Here is a 17,142-nt window from a genome sequence, read left to right as displayed (position 1 = left end):
GCCGACTTAACTTGATGCATGCTGGACTTAAAATAAGGCATGCTGGTTAGAAATTGTGCAGTTGCATTTCTCCGGCTGCACAAAGTTGGAACCTCACTATTACCTAGATCAGTCATTGATCTCAGCTCACAGTAATCTGATGGAGGCAGAATGTTTCCGACTTGACGGCCTCGTTTTTATATCCCGCCCCTGCAGTCGCCTGCAGCTCATGTTAGACCATCAAGTCGGCGAAAGTCAGCCACAGTTGGCACAGTGGTTAGCAATGTTGCCTCACAGCAAGAAGGTTGTGGGTTCAAACCTCGGTTGCCCCGGCCTTTCTTTGTGGAGTTTGCATGTTCTCCTCCCACCATCCCAAAGACATGAGAGAGCTAGGTGAATTGCTGTCTCCAAAATTGAGTGTGAGTGTGTCCCTGCGACGATAAGCGGTTGACGATGGATGGATTTCATTAGCTTAAATCATGCTTCAACTTATCCTGCAGATAATCAATATTTGGGATAGCCCCTCAATTGCCGGTTGGTGCAACAATTGGAATTGTGGAGAATCTAACCAATCTAATGTTGTATAGCATGTCCATATTTACAAAAGTTCAAAGTTTTCTAACTGAAAGATACGTTTATTTGTTGAAACGTGTAGCCCCACCAGGCCAGTAAAAGGCTTTAGGTTTTTTCGATATTTGATATTTAATAACTTTTTTTGTGTGTACAAATATTTCTAATATTGTCTGTATTTGATTGAACACAAACTTTTTCAGCTTTGAACTTACTGAAGCCAGTTCACTGAAGAGTAAAATACTCAGTGTTTCTGACATGGAGGCTTCAAGTAATGGAGACTTGAACTGAGCATAGAGAAAGAAACTTTCCTCCTTCAGCAGATGGATGTGAAAACTAACTGCACATACATGCAGCTCCTGTCAGAGCTAAAACACTTAAGTGCAATAACAATAAACAAAAAGCATTTTTGAGTGGAGGGCGACTAAAAGTTTTTTTTTTATGTAAAAACAAGAGCTGCATTTCCCCTGCAGGAACTTTACCCAGGAACAAGTGGTGCTAATTAGCAGAGTTTCAGGAGCGGGACCACACATCAAGCACGTCATCGCCAGCATTTCCATAAATACCCACACGTCCCATCCTCCCCTTCGCCCTCCTATCCTGCATCCCTCCCTCCCACCCCTTTCTCTGTCCTGCCTCCTGATCTTCCTCCTCTCCATAGGTTTATAGAGGGTCTGTCGTGCCCGGGTGCTACGGCGGATTTCCCTATCGTAGCTTCCCCATAACACTTTCTAATGTCTATTCAGCTACTGCAAGCTTCATACATCTTCTGTTCGTTACCCAATAAATCCTTTAATCATACCTGTTGATTGTGGTCCTTGCTAGTGAAAGAACCTTACAAGGAATGTAGTACTTTCCCAAAGTACTGGAACTTGCAGTGCTGAACATTTCTGATTGGTTGAGTAGAGGCTACTCGCTTTAAGTCTAGCTTTTCGAGCATTTTGAATCCTCTTTACTACTGCTGCTTGTCCCTTTTCCACCGTTGACTTAATGACATTCGCAAACTAATAAACCACAATCAACAGCAGCACAACTTGAAACTCCTCCTTGGACACTGTGTGATGCCTGTCCGTTGCTTTATATGGCTTTTGGTGCATATGTCAGAGTAAGAACGTACATCAGCGGACTAATTTGCCTAATCTTTGCAGGTCTGAAGATCGCGGTGGAAACGCACACAACAATGGACTGAAGGAACCTTTTAGTATCTTGAAAAGTAGACTCAACTGGGACTAAAAGTTCAGACTCTGGTCCACTCCTGACAAACTGATCTCTAGCTGGTATGCACAAACTACTGGATGGTAAAAGGATAACGATGTACGTGAGGTGAGTCCACTGACCTGACGGCCGAACAGCCGCTGCAGGAGTCCCTGTTTGGGTGGAGGAGACGGCTGTCCCCTCCAGTCCAGGTCAGGGGGAACCGCACCGTCCTGGTAGAAAACATTCAGCTCTGCGAAACACTCCGTCTCGATCATCTGCAGGAGAAAAGACCTTTCTTTGTATCGCATGCACAGGGAGACATACTGCAAGTAAAAGAGGTAACATCCCGCTTGTGTGTCCAGTACGTGTTTATGAATGTCTCTCACCTCATTCTGCCAGGGAATGGAGACGCTGCCCGTGGACACTTTGCTGTAGAAGGACTCGTCCTTTGGCTCCAGCTCTACTCCTTTCACTGTGGAGAACTGCTCGATGTCCAGCACGTCTTTACAGTAGATGGCCTGCGGCTGCAACACAAAAACCACTACTGATGAAGAGACTTTATAAGAAACCATAACTGTCCAGACATCTCAACTTTCCTATAGTAGATAAAGAATCCTTCCTTCCTTTCGCAGACAGTGTGCAGGTTAATTATGCATGCTCTGCATAATGAGCCTCAGTGATGTTCTTTTTAATCAGATTAATTAACTGCACTTTCTGTGCAGCAAAAGATTTAATTTCCAGCCATCTTTTGTTCTTAATCAAACCTGCACAATCATTATTAGCTGAACCTCTGCTATCACTAATGTTATTAGTTACACCTACACTATCAATAATGTCAGAAGTAACACCTGAGCCTTCATTAATTATATTAATTACACCTGCCTCTACTACACACATAAAATATATAACTGATATTCTCTCTCTCAGTAAGACTTATTTTTTCTGTACTACATTCTTAAAACTGAGGAGGCAACTTTCAGTGAGACTCCAGTTTCTGTAGCACAAACTTGTTGTCCGATATATTACATATTGTAGACTTACATCAGGAATGAAGGGCGCCTGCAGCATGCCGGCCTCAAGGCGTTTGAAGTTGATGGAGCGGAAGATGGGATGGGCTTTGACCTCAGAGGCTCCGCCCCCCTGGAAGCCCAGCCTCTCTTTGGGATCTTTGGCGAGAAGCTGGGGTATTATAAAAAACAAAGTCACAAACTACAGGAAGTGACAGAAAAGCACATAAATCACAGAAGGCGTGAACTCAAGAGAAAGAAAAAGCAGGTGATCAGACTGAAAAGCAAACTGCATTTAAATAACACAAGAAGCTGCCTCAGGTGAGACGATGAAATCCAATCCAGGAGGGTCGGTCTGAGCAACAGGTCCATGGATTTGAATGTTTATCAGATTTATCAGGGAGGTTTTATCAGACAACAAAACACTATACGGTGGTTTATAATGCTGTTAGACGGGATATTATGGAAAGTTATAACGTTGGCTAATCATTTTATCCTCCGTCTCGGTGAGCTCCATGTAAAGTCGTCTAGCAGGAATGTGAGCTTCCACATTTATGCCGGTTCACGACGCAATGCGTTGAGTCAGGTTCAACTTTTTTACCGGACAACCTGGAGTCTGACAAAATAAGCAGTTTTTTGTGCTAATGTCGGTCTGAACACAACCTAAAGCGAAAGAGTGACTGCAACGGGGATACAAAAATGTGCCAGTCAGCAAAGTAGCTCACTAGGAAAAGGTATAAAGTTACATTTTGACTACAGACCAAACCACCTCAGGGCTTTTCTACTGCATTTTTAGCTTCATTGGTTTTGGACCACTGCCACAGAGGCCGGATTTGCTATTGGGTGAAAATGCAGGTCAAAATTCACCTAAATCTACCTTGAGGAGACTGCGATGCAAGTTTTTAGATACATGCTGTGAGTGAAACCACTGATTATTATAATTCCACTCACATAAACTGAACTGAACTGAATTTGCTGTGAAACTTGGTAGATGCTGGTGTAACCGGGGCCGTAGGCAGAGAATGTGTCATTAAAAATATATATATTTTTGTAAACATGGAAAACAAGAAGTCCTTTTAAAACACTGAGGTGTAATTAGAATATGGTAAAATATGGAGCTTGAGCAGATGGGAGCTACAGACCAGAGCAAATGAGAGAGAAGTGGATTTGGCCGCTTGAACATCCACCCACCATTTTACAGAGGGACTTGGCGTCCTCGGAGAACTTGCTGGAATATTCCTCCTCCACATCCGTCACCAACCGCTCCACTTCCTCCCTCTTGATCTTCTTCTTCCTCTGCTGGAAGGGAGACTGGCCCTCGATCATCTCGTACAGCAGGCAGCCCAGCGCCCACCAGTCAGGGCTGAAGGTGTACCGTTCGTTTTTCACCACCTCCGGAGCTGCAGGAAAGAGGCGGAGGCAGTGGAGTGAGCATCTGCAGAATCTAAAACCTTTACACTACTATGCTAAAGCGAGACATTTCAGTTTTTCAGTTTCTACTGATTACTAGTAGAGGTCAGAGGTTACTTACCCATGTATCCTACTGTTCCTACCCGTCCCTTGATGGTCTGTCCCTCTGGTACATGAACCGCTAAGCCCAGGTCTGATATCCTGATGTGGCCTAAAGACACACAGACACAAATGTTTGCATACAAATGTCTACTATGAGATTGAAGAAAAGGCAAAGGATATCTCAAATTTTCTTTCAGTATCAGTTACTAAATGAGAAAATTCAAATGAAAAAGAATGAAAATCCCCCGTAAATGTTCTTCATTAAGATCAAGTTAAACATTTCATTTTTACATGAACAAATATAGTGTTGGTGTTTTATTTTTTTAAAGCTTTTTTTTTTTTAAAGAATCTACTGTGGCTGCTTACTGAAGCGCACAGACGGCATGATATGTGCAAAGTAAACACTGACGTTCTTAATATAAAACGGTGCAAACATCAGAGTAGATGCAAGCAGGAAATCAACAAAAGATTGCTGTAACTTAACTACATTTTCTTTCAAGTACTGATGTTTTAGTTCTTTCAATTGTATTATTTGTCTTTCAAGGAATAACATGCAAACCACACGGACACAAACAATCACTGTCATATGTCAAGTCATAAAAATAAATAAATAAAACAACTATTTTCTTGCCACCCTGGTGAGATTGTTTATGCTTTGATTTGTGCAAGACTGCAGAGAATTATCTTGTGATTTATGATAAAGTCAGCATTCGTCGAGGCCATTTCCATCTAAGTGCTGAGGAGCTTTATGTTTGTTTCCTTTGATGCATAATGTACAAGCAACCAGCAGATTTGTCTTTAGAGGTCGGCCACTTTATGCTTATTAGTCTCTGTAGTTTAAGAGCTTCTTGAAGTTAGAGAGGGACGCCCCTGCTCTGATGGCACGTGGTAGCTCGTTCCACCATCGTGGTGTCCCAGATGAGAACGTAGAGATTTGAGTGTGTAGCGGTGGCAGAGCCAGGCGGCGTTCGTTGGAGGAGCACAGCGGCCGAGAAGGAGCGTAGGCTTGTATTATGGAGTTTAGGTAGATGGGTGCAGACCCAGTGGTCTCTTTGTATGCAAATATTGTGACTTGAATTGGATTCTGGAGGCCACGGGCAAGCCAGTGGAGGTCACTGAGTGATGGAGTGACATGAGTCCTTTTAGGCTGATCAAAACCCAGACGCTGCGTTCTGAACTATTTGTAGGGGTTTCACCCCACAAGCTGGGAGACTCGCTAGACGGGCACTGCAGTAGTCAAAACGAGGCAATAGTGGTTTATTTAAAACTGAATGTTTTTTATCTTGAGCCCACAATACTTTACTACATACCAACAACCAAACTCAAGTGCAGTCTTTACTAAACAACTGGATTTGTTTGTGTTTATTGGCTGGATGTTTGTCTCAGGACTGTTTTATGTCATCACACCAGCTCAAAATATGCAGACTCCAGTGCCAGAGGAGAGTTTTTCTCTGAAGGTTTTTGGTTTCTGGAGTCAGAGCGCCCTCTGGTGATTCACAGAGGAAAATGATCTACCAAACTGCTGTCATACTAACACCGGACTCTTTGCAGCCAGAGCAATAGTGTATACAGTGTGCCACAGAAAGACTTTAAATTAAAAAACAATTATAAATCAATTATTAAATTAGCATTGTTCAGTAAAACATCTAAAGTTGATCATTAAACATCAATTTTAAAAATGTCTTTAAATAAGGAATAAAATTGGAAATTAAAATTGTAGTGTGAAATTCCTTTTAAAGTTGAGCTTATCATTGGAAGCAGACAAAACAATCTCAACTCAAGGTCCACTTACTCTCCTGTTTCTGAGCTTTTGAGTGTATGACATGGATCCTAAAAGTTTGAACATCTATAGCTTCATTACAACTGAGCTGTTACGGCGGTCTGCCCGTCCAGCTGACACGAAAAACTGGGGTTTTGAACCCAAAAGCAGAAAATATAAATCCACGTCCAGCCAGGGAAGGATCCGACATAAGAAGCCAGAAACACTGAACACGCAAAGAGTGAGAGACAGAAAACCACTTAAATACACAGACTGGTGAAACAACTAAGACAATCAGTGAGAAACAAACACAGGAAGTAAAACAGCAAACATGAAACACACACCCACGAGACCAGAACTGTGACATGAGCAAACTTCATCTGCTGAAGACCGTGTGAAAGAAAAAACTCATAATGAATCTGTCTTTTCCTTTCAACGCTGCTTACTCACCGTGGTCATCCAGCAGGATGTTTTCTGGCTTTAGGTCCCTGTGTGATAGAGGAAGAGAGGGAGAGTGAGAACAGAGAGGAAAGACAATGAGACAAACGTCCGCGAGGGTCAAAGAGGCTGACCTGTAGACGATGCGTTCTCGGTGCAGGTCCTCCAGCCCGCAGCAGATCTCTGCAGAGTAGAAGACGGCTCTCTTCTCGTCGAAACCCGCCTCGCCCATGTGATAGATGTGAAACTTCAGGTCTCCCCCGTTCATGAGGGTCAACACAAGGCACAGAGCGTCCTTTGTCTCGTAGGCGTACGCTAAACTCACCTGGAGACAGAGGAGCGTCGTGTGTTAATGAGGAAACCTCAAGTCTGATCACATGAAGTGATGAATCATATTTACAGAGATTAAACCTTTAATTTAATCGATCGACAAAAAAATAATCACCAACGGGTAATTGTTTTGATGAATTAAAACTGGTTCCAGCTTCTCAGATGTGTCTCGTATCATTGTGAACTGAATATATTTGGGGTTTTGGACTGTTGGTCGGACAAAACAAAACATTTGAAGATGTCACACTGGATTCTGGGAAATAGCGACGGACGTTTTTATAGAACTGTTTTATTGACTCCAGTTTTAAGTTCCTCTTGATGTCACACACAGAATAATAGCAAAGAACATAAAGGTCCTAAACAGAGAACTATTGTGTATTCATCTGTACATGCAAATAGGTGATAAAATATATGAATACGTACATAAATATTTACATTTCCTCTTCTTATTCTCCTTTCTGTATTGTTACAGGTACTGTACATGCTGTACTCTGGTCCTGGCACTGAATTTGGTGTCTTGTAAGTCTATGCGGGCTGATCGTAACGATGACAAACTACATACAGTGTCTACATACAAGTTAAGTAGATTGTAAATACAAACAGTGAAAAGGAATACATATTCAAAAGTACTAGATTACATTATATACATAAAGTTGGTGGTTATGTATGGTATATGCATGTATACATGAATATATACAGGGTGCAAGACTCATAGATGGATCAAATGTACATATTAATGCACAGAGTGTCTGTTAAACTCTCTGTATTCTAGTTTCATGTCCATGGTTCTGTTTTGCCCATGGTCCTTTCGTGTTCTGTTTTTTTTTCCTAGATCCGTCCTTCTTTATGTTTGCATGCTTTACTTCCTGTTTCATTTTGAAGTGATCAGTTTCATGTTTCTTGTCTAGCTTTGTTTCCTGTTGTCTGATTGACCCGATGTGTTTCACCCGTGCACTCCCTCCCTGCTCGTTTGCCCCTGTATTTAATGTGCTTATTTCTGTTCAGTCCTTGTCGTCTCCTCGTCGTTGTGTTGAGGGTTTCCAGTTAGTACTCTTTGTTGTCTCTGCCTCGTTGGACTTTTGGATTACTCCTTCTGCTTGGATTTATGTTTAGATCCTTCCCAGCCTCACCTTCATGTAATCCTGAGACTTACAGTCCCCTCCAAAAGTATTGGAACAGTAAGGCAAATTCTTTTGTTTTTGTTGTTCCATGAAGACATTTGGGTTTAAGATCAAAAGATGAGACGAGGGGTCAGAATTTCAGCTTTTATTTCCTGCTATTCACATCTAGATGTGTTTAACAACTTAAGACATATCACAGTTTGTATTAGACCACATCATTCTTAGGTGAGCAAAAGTGTTGGAACAAAATTAAATAATTGCATTTAATATTTGGTGCCATAACCCTTGCTTGCAATAACTGCCTCAAGCCTGCGACCCATCGACATCACCAAACCGTTGCAGTCTTCATTTGTGATGCTATTCCAGGCTTTTACCGCAGCTTCTTTCGGTTGTTTGTTTCGGGGTGTTTCTCCCTTCAGTCTCCTTAAGGAGGTGAAATGCAGCTCTATTGGGTTAAGGTCAGCTGATTGACTTCACCAGTCTACAACCTTCCACTTTTCCCCCTGATGAAGTCCTTGTTTTGTTGGCAGTGTGCTTTGGCTCATTGTCCTGCTGCATGATTAACTTCCTCCCCTTTAGTTTCAATGAATTTCTCTGTAAATTGGCAGACAAAATGTTTCTGTCCACTTCTGAATTCATTCTGCTGCTCCCATCATCAGTTACATCATCAATAAATATTACTGAGCCTGTTCCAGAAGCAGCCATGCACGCCCAAGCCGTGACATTAACTCCACGATGCTTCACAGATGAGCTTGTGTGCGTCAGATCATAAGCAGTTCCTTTCTTTCTCCATCACTTTGCTAGAGATGAATCTTGAGCTCATCAGTCCATAAGATTGTGTTGCAGAACTTTTTCGGCTCATCTCTGGACTTCTTTGCAAATTTCACTCTGGCCTTGTGATTCTTCCTGCTGATGAGTGGTTTGCATCTTGTGGTGTGGCCTCTATATTTCTGCTCTGAGTCTTCTTCCAACAGTGGATTGTGATACCTTCACCCTGCATTGTGGAGGTCGTTGGTGATGTCACTTACTCATGTTTTGGGGGTTTTCTTCACAGCTCTCACCATATTTCTGTCATCAACTACAGTTTTCCTTGGCCAACCTGTTCGTCTTTTGCTCAGTACATCAGTAGTTCCTGTCTTTTTCAGGACGTTCCAAATTGTTGTGCTTGCTGTGCCAAATGTTTGTTCAATGGCTCTGGTTGATTTTCCTTCTTTTCTCAGCTTGACAATGTCTTGCTTTTCTCCCATAGACAGCTCTCTGGTCTTCATATTGGTTTATCCTCTTTAATAGGAAATGCAGTCTTTATAGGTTTGAACCAAGGATGAAAACTTAGACTAGTCATGCAGAGCTATTTAAAGTTTGGACAATCAACCTAAAAGGCAACAGCTGGGCAACAAGAAACATGTTCAGTCACATGTTCCAATAGTTTTGCTCACTTGAAAAATGGGTGGGTTCAAACAAAGGGTGGTATGTCCTGCAGGAAATAAATGCTGAAATTCTGATCTGTTTCTGTTGCTTCAGCACTCCGCCACTGATCCTGACATAAACTACAAATATAAATTATAATTTGTAGGTATGTGGGTGTTTGTGTTATTTAAACTATGACTGCTTGATGCTAGCTGCTATGTTCCACTTTATTAACTAGCTAGTCTCTACATGTGGCTGTTTGGTGCTGCTAAAATCATCTGCTTGCTGCTGAAGGAAATATAAAGAACATTGAGGAGAGCGGTGAGAGTGAACGGTAAAGTTGCCTGCTGGGAAACCAGAACAATGAGCTAAGAGGCTAGAACGCTCTATAAAGAGAGCTGCCCTATTAAAGTAGCCATTGATTCATGGTCATCATAAAATATTGATTGGATCAATGTATAAAGATAAAATCAGTAATGATAAAAATACAATAAGAACATCTTCCAAAAAGTACCAGAACCTCAAAACGTACTGAGTACCTCCTGTCTCTAATCAGTAATAGCAGTTGCTTTATGGTGAATTTTTCCTTTAATGTGAGATAATCAGGAAGCTGCCTGCCTGCACGTACACACAACTAAAAACACAACCTGCTGTTATGTTAAATAAAGTTGTCCAATTCTGTATTTTGACATCAAAGCCACGTTGAACCCTGAGGGACTCCTCAGGCCTGGGAGCACCGAGCGAGCTGGCTGACTGGAGTCCAAGTCAAATAAGCTTAACGAAAGTCATCTGGCAGAGAATCAAACCAAACCAGAGACAGGACAAACCTCCATGTTGTCTTTTAATTACTGCCCTTGTCAATGTTGAAGACGTCACGTCCGATTGACACGCACAAAGAACAAGCTGAGGAGGAAATATGTGAAGCTGTTTATAAGAAAACACAAAATTACACATTTGAAGATGTTAATGTCACAGGATAAGTCTAGTGAAAAGTACATAAACTGTCCTTCTGCCAGAAGTACCAACTAAAGCACCAAATGTGGGTTAACCTGCGGCTGAAAATGCACCATTGAATTCTCTGTTTGAGTCACGTTTGATTAAATTATTATACTAAATTTATTATATATAAAAACTTATAAATAACATTGTCGGGTTTTGATATTTTAATGGGATTTGTTGACAGTTTGACAACTTTCACACCAGCCAGTTTGTCGTTTTGGGTTTTCAAACTTTCATATCTGAATAAATCCTTCGAGACAAGAAATAAAAAAGCACTGCTCAGAATTTTACAGAATAATCGAACAGCTCACAACTGCAGCTTTTTTCCAAGCAAAGATAAGGCAGTAAAGACCAGCGAATGAGGTCTCTAACGAGGGCACTAAACACGATTTTAAGTGTATTTATAATAACTCAAAAATTCTAAATGACCATTATTAATAGCTGAACATCAAATATATATCAAATAACTTATTACTAAAAAGCATCATGTGTGTCCGTCTGTTTGGTCCGTGTTTCTGCGGGGTTTTTTGTCCTGTTTCCTGTTTGGTCCCCGCTGTCTGTTGCTGCGCCGTCATCGTGCCTGTCGAGCGTCTCTGTTCTCAGCTGTTGGATATTGGATTATTCTGCCTGCTTGGTTTGAGATCAGTACAGTGTTTGGACTCTTGTCTGCAATAACGTCATGTAAGCCTGGAATTTCTTTCTTTGCTTAATAAACTGTGTGTTTGGGCCCAAAACTCTGCTTTTTCACCTGGAGGTTCCTGACACCACTAGACTTGCACTAACAGTGAACATAATGTCAGTCAAAGTGTAGAGTATTACAGAAAGTTCCTGTCTTAAGTCTTAAGTTAAGACAGGAAGAGTCTAAGAGGATTTTTCTCAATTTGGTATTACAGAAGCAAATCCTAACTAACATTAGGAGTCCTATCTTATCGTACCTAAATCCTAAATACTCAATCCAACATCGTTTATCAACTTTTATGTCTGTTACCTAGTAACCGATGCCACTTTTCTCATCTCGCCGAGCTAAACGGCTTTTAATCGCTGTGAAAATCACGTAACACTTATCTGGGGAGATTAAAGAGAGAGAGTGGGCTAAAATAGCGGACATAGTTTTGTTAGATCAAGCCTTTATATTATGTTATATAATGAAACATTATCTAGCGTTACATCACCGACAGCCTTTCTACTAATGAGTGTTTTGTCACCAAACACATCGGTAGAATCAATTAATAAGTTACGCCTTTTGATTTTGTAAAAGCAATATATAGCCATGTGGATTAAAACACTACAAACACTACCTGGTGGAAAAGTAAAAGTTAGGACAGCTCAACAGTTCTCCTAAAGTTAGGAGAGTTTGTTTAAGAAGAAGTTAGGATGCTTCTGTTATACACTTTTTTCTATCTTTAGTTAGGAAAGGAACATTGACTTAGGAGCTGTTAATCTGTAATGGTCTTTTTCCTACATCAGTTCCTAACCCTTATTACCAAGCAGTTAGGATAGGATCTGCAGGTTAGGAAGTTTCTGTAATACGGCCCCAGGTGCATATAAAAGAACCACACTGAAGAGATTAAATGCTCAGGAAACCTTCTTTATTGTGAAATTCTAAGTCATAATCATCAAGATTAAAGCAAAAAAAGGCTTGAAATATTTCACTTTCTGTGTTCCGAATCTAGGTTAAGTTTCATGTTTTGATTAAAATTTCCATAATATTCAGATTTTTTAAGCTGCACTTGTATATTCTAGTTTTTAGTTTAAGTTCAGTTTCTTGTTAAAATGAATTAGTTATGATTCTATTTACCTCTTTGTGCTTCTCTTGTCTTTGATGCATGTGTCATCAAGTTCCCATCTACCAATCTATTTCCCTTTATGTGTTTCAATATGCGGATTCAAAATCTGCTGGTGAATGGAAAAATCTTAGTAGACAGACAGTAGATAAGTTGAAATGCTTACTACAAATCTGCTGTTGACTTTCTCCAGGATCTGTTTCTCATTGAGCGCCATGGACTCTCCTTTCCTCTTCTTTATCCTCTTCTTCTCCAGTTTCTTACAGGCGTACATTTTCCCTGTGGCCCGTACCTGACACGCGCACACCTGCAGGGTAAAGAGGGGACACAATGTTATGTTCTATAAGTATATGCACAAATAAAATACACAATACACTCTCTTAATAAAACAGAGACTAAATTCATCGGCGCCCATCTTGTGACTTCTCAATTATGAGAGCGCCAGGAACCCGAACAAGACTGTGATTGTAAATGATCTAATTATAAGGTGATGGAGGACGCGGCTCTGGGCCCTGCTCTTCGTGCTGCGATAAATGAGTTACTCAGATCAGAATGCTGACCGTTTGACACGAGTCTGGATTTGTTCTGGTTCTTATAAGCTTGTAAAATTAATCTGGAACTGTGGTCAAAGCAACAAGCCCTTAAGTTAGTTAGTTAGCTGGATCATGATAGAGATGTTTTAGGGTGAACCCCATACGTTTAGTAATTTTCAAATACAAATAGCTCCTTAGATTTATAATAAAAGTGCTGATATGATTATGATTTTAGAAAAGAACGTGCAGGCTGTAGTAAAATCACTATGATCTGCTGGTGTAACTTTCACAATTAAATTTTCATAAAGAAGACGGGTATAAATTGTAGCTGTATGTACAATTGTGAAGGGAGCGATAGTGATAATGTATGTTGTATGAGTATAAACGAAAACAGTGACTCAAACCTGGAAGTCACTCAAAACAACACGCCTTCCAATACGAACCCAGAAAATGTTAACGCTTACAGCCAAGTTACCCTGCTTTCAACTGCTCTTATAATACCCTCTATTCATTGTACACACTGCTGGCTGAGATTTAAAGGAGTACTTCCATAAAGTCGGAAGTCTTTTGGAGGGGAGGGGTATTATTCTTGTTATTTCATTTATTTGTACTTGTTAATAAGATAATTCCCTCTTATTGTCGTATCTGTGAGTTGTTCTGTTTTGTGTTAATTGGATGCAATGTGTGAATGTACTCACCTCTCCAAAGCCTCCTTTCCCTAAAACTCTGTACTGTCTGAATGTGTTTTTTGTCACTGGATGCCTGTTGGACAAAAAGAGAAACTCATTTCTGAACACACACTGCAACACATGCACAGACTGAGTTATTAATTCAGTCCTGGGTATTGATACAGAAAATAATATACAGGATAGTTTGAAAACACATTTTTGGAACAAGCTTTGCTGTGATATTTTGTACAAAGTAGTTTGTCAGGTAGAAATGTGGAAACTTGTAAATGGCGGCTTCTTGAAAAATGCCCTTGCAGATGTAGAAAAGGTCACACACGTTGAATGTAAACTATTTAACTGTTTAAACTTTAAAAACCTGGATAATCAGGTCAGAATGTGTGTGCGTGGTAGATCCCGTCTGATAAATTGGCGTGCAGATAGCTAATTGCAGATAAATCGGTATCCGTGTTAATAACGGCCAACAAATGACAATTACAGAAACGGAGAGACGGATCCTTCGATCATGTTATGAGTGTTGTCCTTGTGTAGTTTGTCCACCAGATGGCACTAACACCACAAAACACAGCAATCAGCTGACATAAGGTGCGCTCGAGATGACTGCAACTGACTTTCGCTGACTTGACAGTCTAACGTGAGCTGCAAAACGTCACCACCTCACGACATAAGCCTTCCTCCCGCAACGTTTTATGTCACGTGACATGGTGACATTTTGCAGCACCGGCGAAAGTCGGACAACATTTCTAACCAGCATGCCTTATTTTAAGTCCAGCATGCATCACATTGAAGTCAAACGCACCTCTTATCAGCTGTATATTTGTTCAAAGAGCAATTTATAATGATAAAAAGTTTATATTTATTTTAAACTGCTTTAAAATGTAATGTTTTCTTGGGGAGGTATCATAACTATACATAACTACAAATGTTAGTGATAATCTTTTGTTTCTGTTGTGTGTTTCTGAAAAGAACAAGGAAAAATAAAAATCGGCCAATATATTGGATTTTAAAATCTTCAAATATCAAAATCTGCCTCGGTCTTAAAAATCCCATCGGGCTTTAGGGAAAGAAGGCAATATGAAGTGTATCTATGTTCCCAGGGTCCTAAACTGCTCCTTAACCCCCTAAACCTAACCCTAAAACTGGGAAACATACGACCCTAGCAACAAAGGACTGACCCCGTTCGAGTGCACAAATAAAATAACCACATCCTACAAACTGAAAAACAGGTAGCAGCACTCCCGGCTCATCTCCCTTTGGACAGTTTGGTCATTCAAGCAGGTTAATTAAGTGGACCCTCGGGAACAGACTCGTTAAAACAGGATGAGTCATTTACAGCTGAACACGCCCTGTGATGGTGATTCTCCTGCTTGTTTTTTAACGCTGCCCTTTTCACTAATTGGTATCGGTTTGTGTTTTCTTGCACTTTCAGTCCCATTCTGACCTAATGACATCCTCAGTGGTCTAATCAATAGACAATAAACCAATGTACTGTGATGACTATAAGTCAAGACACAAGCAGCTTTTTGACCGCCGTTACAGAACAGAAAATTGTTGAATGCGCAACAAAAGAAAAATTCGTAAAACAAGTTTGTATTTAGGTGCTTATAAGTTATCGTGGCATAACATTTAAAGCTTAACATTCATATTAATGTCATTAGTTACACACTTTTTTGAACTGCTGCTTATGTAAATATATATTCCTTTGAGGAATATAAACGTAGTTTTCTACAAAAAGGACAAACTGATATATTTAGGGTTAAAGGTAGTTTATTTATCCTTATACAACCTTGTGTTGTATATACATTTATATATATTAAAGGCAGCTGTACAAATAAGTTAAAAGTTAAATAAGTTAAAATCAGTAAATATGTGATTAAAGTATTATTAAAAAGACTATGGATCTGATCAGGTGTTCAATACCAGCTTTCAGTACTCGACAGATTTCTATATGCTAAAGACACATTTATGTTTGATAACGAGCTGTTCAGTGAGTTAACTGGTAATAGCGTAAAGTAACTTGACTAAGCAGCTTCCACTCTAATTATGTCGATGGGTTTCATGTTTTTACTGCAGTTGAAGGATTGGAAATTCTCCAGTGACCCTGTGGTTAACGAAAACGTCTCTAAACCCCACTGGATGACGTGAAAAATTCAAGGTCATCAATCTTACACAGTTCCTGGAAAGCTGACATGCCAGGCACACAGAGGGTGTTTCTCAAACCAAGAATGCAAAGAACAGACTTGTGTTCTTGGGGAGAACATTCTTGCTAGTCGTTCTTGGAAGAATGATCTTGCAATGTCACGAGCACACAAAACGCTGCTGACGGTCTGAGACGACGCGTTCTTGCTGGTATTGCGCAATACCCCAAGCACAGAGGCCGCCTGCAAATACTGTGACCACAACTCTACCGCACACTAACAATATAATGTCTAATATAATATTAAAGATAGTCCCCTTTCATGCTGTAATGACAGAATAACAGCGGTACGAACGTTAAAACTACCTTACAGCTGTGGGTCTTTACTCTGCCGTTGTTGCTGGACTCGCTGCTGTGTTCAATATTATGGCCCAATGTCCCCCCTCACAGACTCTCAGACTTAGAGAAGCGTTCCCGGGAAGTCTGTGAGGGTTTAGGGCTGTCCTACTGTCAAATCATCAAGTGCGCGAGGGCTCTCTCGCAGACATTTTGAGCCCTTTCGTAAGTCCGCATTTCTGCAGACTCTGGCTGAGGGAATTGCCCGCACAAAATTAAAAGTGTGCAACGTGTTTCAGCATCGTCAAGGTAAAGTGATAAAGTGGCAAAGTGCTGTCCCGTTCCTGTTCACAGCATTTTGAGCCCTTGCAGCCTCTCAAACTCAATCACTTTCCAAGTGACGCCAGTAAAGTCTGTGAGGGTTCAGGGCTTAAGGCTTAGGGGGGACATTGGGATTGGGCCTATGTAGTAGCAGTACCGGAGGCTGCAGTTTCAGGACCCTCACAATCCTGGGAACGCAGTTCTAGGACCGTAGTTCCTTTGCGACTGCGCCATCTAGTGGAGTGGCGGTGGTCTGCAACTGGTCGACTTGCATATAATCAATAACTTAAGTATAGGCACACACTAGGTGGTGGTTGTGGTGAGGTTAACTGGCTTCGGGGGGCTATCAAGAGTAACACAGCCAGCTAGCTGGCAGTATCAAAGTAAACAAGGGTCCTAGAAATGCAGTTCCGGTCCTAGGTTTGCGGTCCTGAAACTGCAGCCTCCGGGACTGCAGCTACATACTACTCGCTGTGTAGGCTGCAGTGGTCTGCCTGTCTGCTGAGGGCTCTGTGAGCTGACTGGTTGGGCGGATCGTTAGCTTCCCCCTACGCGGACTCACTCAAAAGTGGATATAGTGATGAAATAACGTACGAAAAGAGTAAAGTACGTTCTGTAGTTGGCCTCTCTCTCAGCTTCTTTCCTTCCTCTCGCTTGAATGCCGAAACGGATGCTGGGATATCTCTGCCGTCAAGTTCACACAAGTTACCAAGCGATGCATCCTCGGTAAAAGGGACGTTTCAAGGACACTTCTGGGAATTTTAACCGTTCTTGCCAAAATGCAAACTTGTGTATTGGGACAGTACTTAAGTAAGAAAACAAGTACTGACAAGAACACAGACTGAGAAAGAGTTTTTATCAGATAAGCAGCTTGTGGGGATGGAAGAAACCAGCCTCATTCTGCTGTAAATAACGAGGAAAGAAGCCAACGCTGGTTCCTGGTGGGAATAGATGTACCATCTGTCTCCACAGTCTCTCCTCCTTTTGTTTTGTCTGTTTCATTTTCTTGATTTGACGTTGTTTATT

General features: G+C 41.0%; 1 protein-coding gene across 1 annotated transcript in view; it reads right to left on the bottom strand.

Annotated features, from left to right (window-relative positions):
• grk6 (G protein-coupled receptor kinase 6) overlaps window positions 1-17,142 on the bottom strand; it is a 71,999-nt gene that overhangs the window by 4,232 nt on the left and 50,625 nt on the right. The window contains exons 7-15 of the mRNA XM_038708419.1: window positions 13,335-13,398; window positions 12,270-12,410; window positions 6,597-6,787; window positions 6,475-6,512; window positions 4,285-4,374; window positions 3,945-4,153; window positions 2,788-2,925; window positions 2,133-2,270; window positions 1,887-2,021 (exon numbers count right to left, since the gene is read on the bottom strand). Coding sequence (XP_038564347.1) covers window positions 1,887-2,021; window positions 2,133-2,270; window positions 2,788-2,925; window positions 3,945-4,153; window positions 4,285-4,374; window positions 6,475-6,512; window positions 6,597-6,787; window positions 12,270-12,410; window positions 13,335-13,398 — 1,144 coding nt within the window. The remainder of the gene's footprint in view (window positions 1-1,886; window positions 2,022-2,132; window positions 2,271-2,787; window positions 2,926-3,944; window positions 4,154-4,284; window positions 4,375-6,474; window positions 6,513-6,596; window positions 6,788-12,269; window positions 12,411-13,334; window positions 13,399-17,142) is intronic.

Source organism: Micropterus salmoides, unplaced genomic scaffold, assembly GCF_014851395.1.
Source record: "Micropterus salmoides isolate LMB-PRFRI ecotype aquatic unplaced genomic scaffold, ASM1485139v1 Ms_hic_scaffold_9, whole genome shotgun sequence".
NCBI lineage: Eukaryota > Metazoa > Chordata > Actinopteri > Centrarchiformes > Centrarchidae > Micropterus > Micropterus salmoides.
The sequence above is the reverse complement of the archived record's forward strand: the minus strand, read 5'-3'. Positions and strand labels throughout refer to the sequence as shown.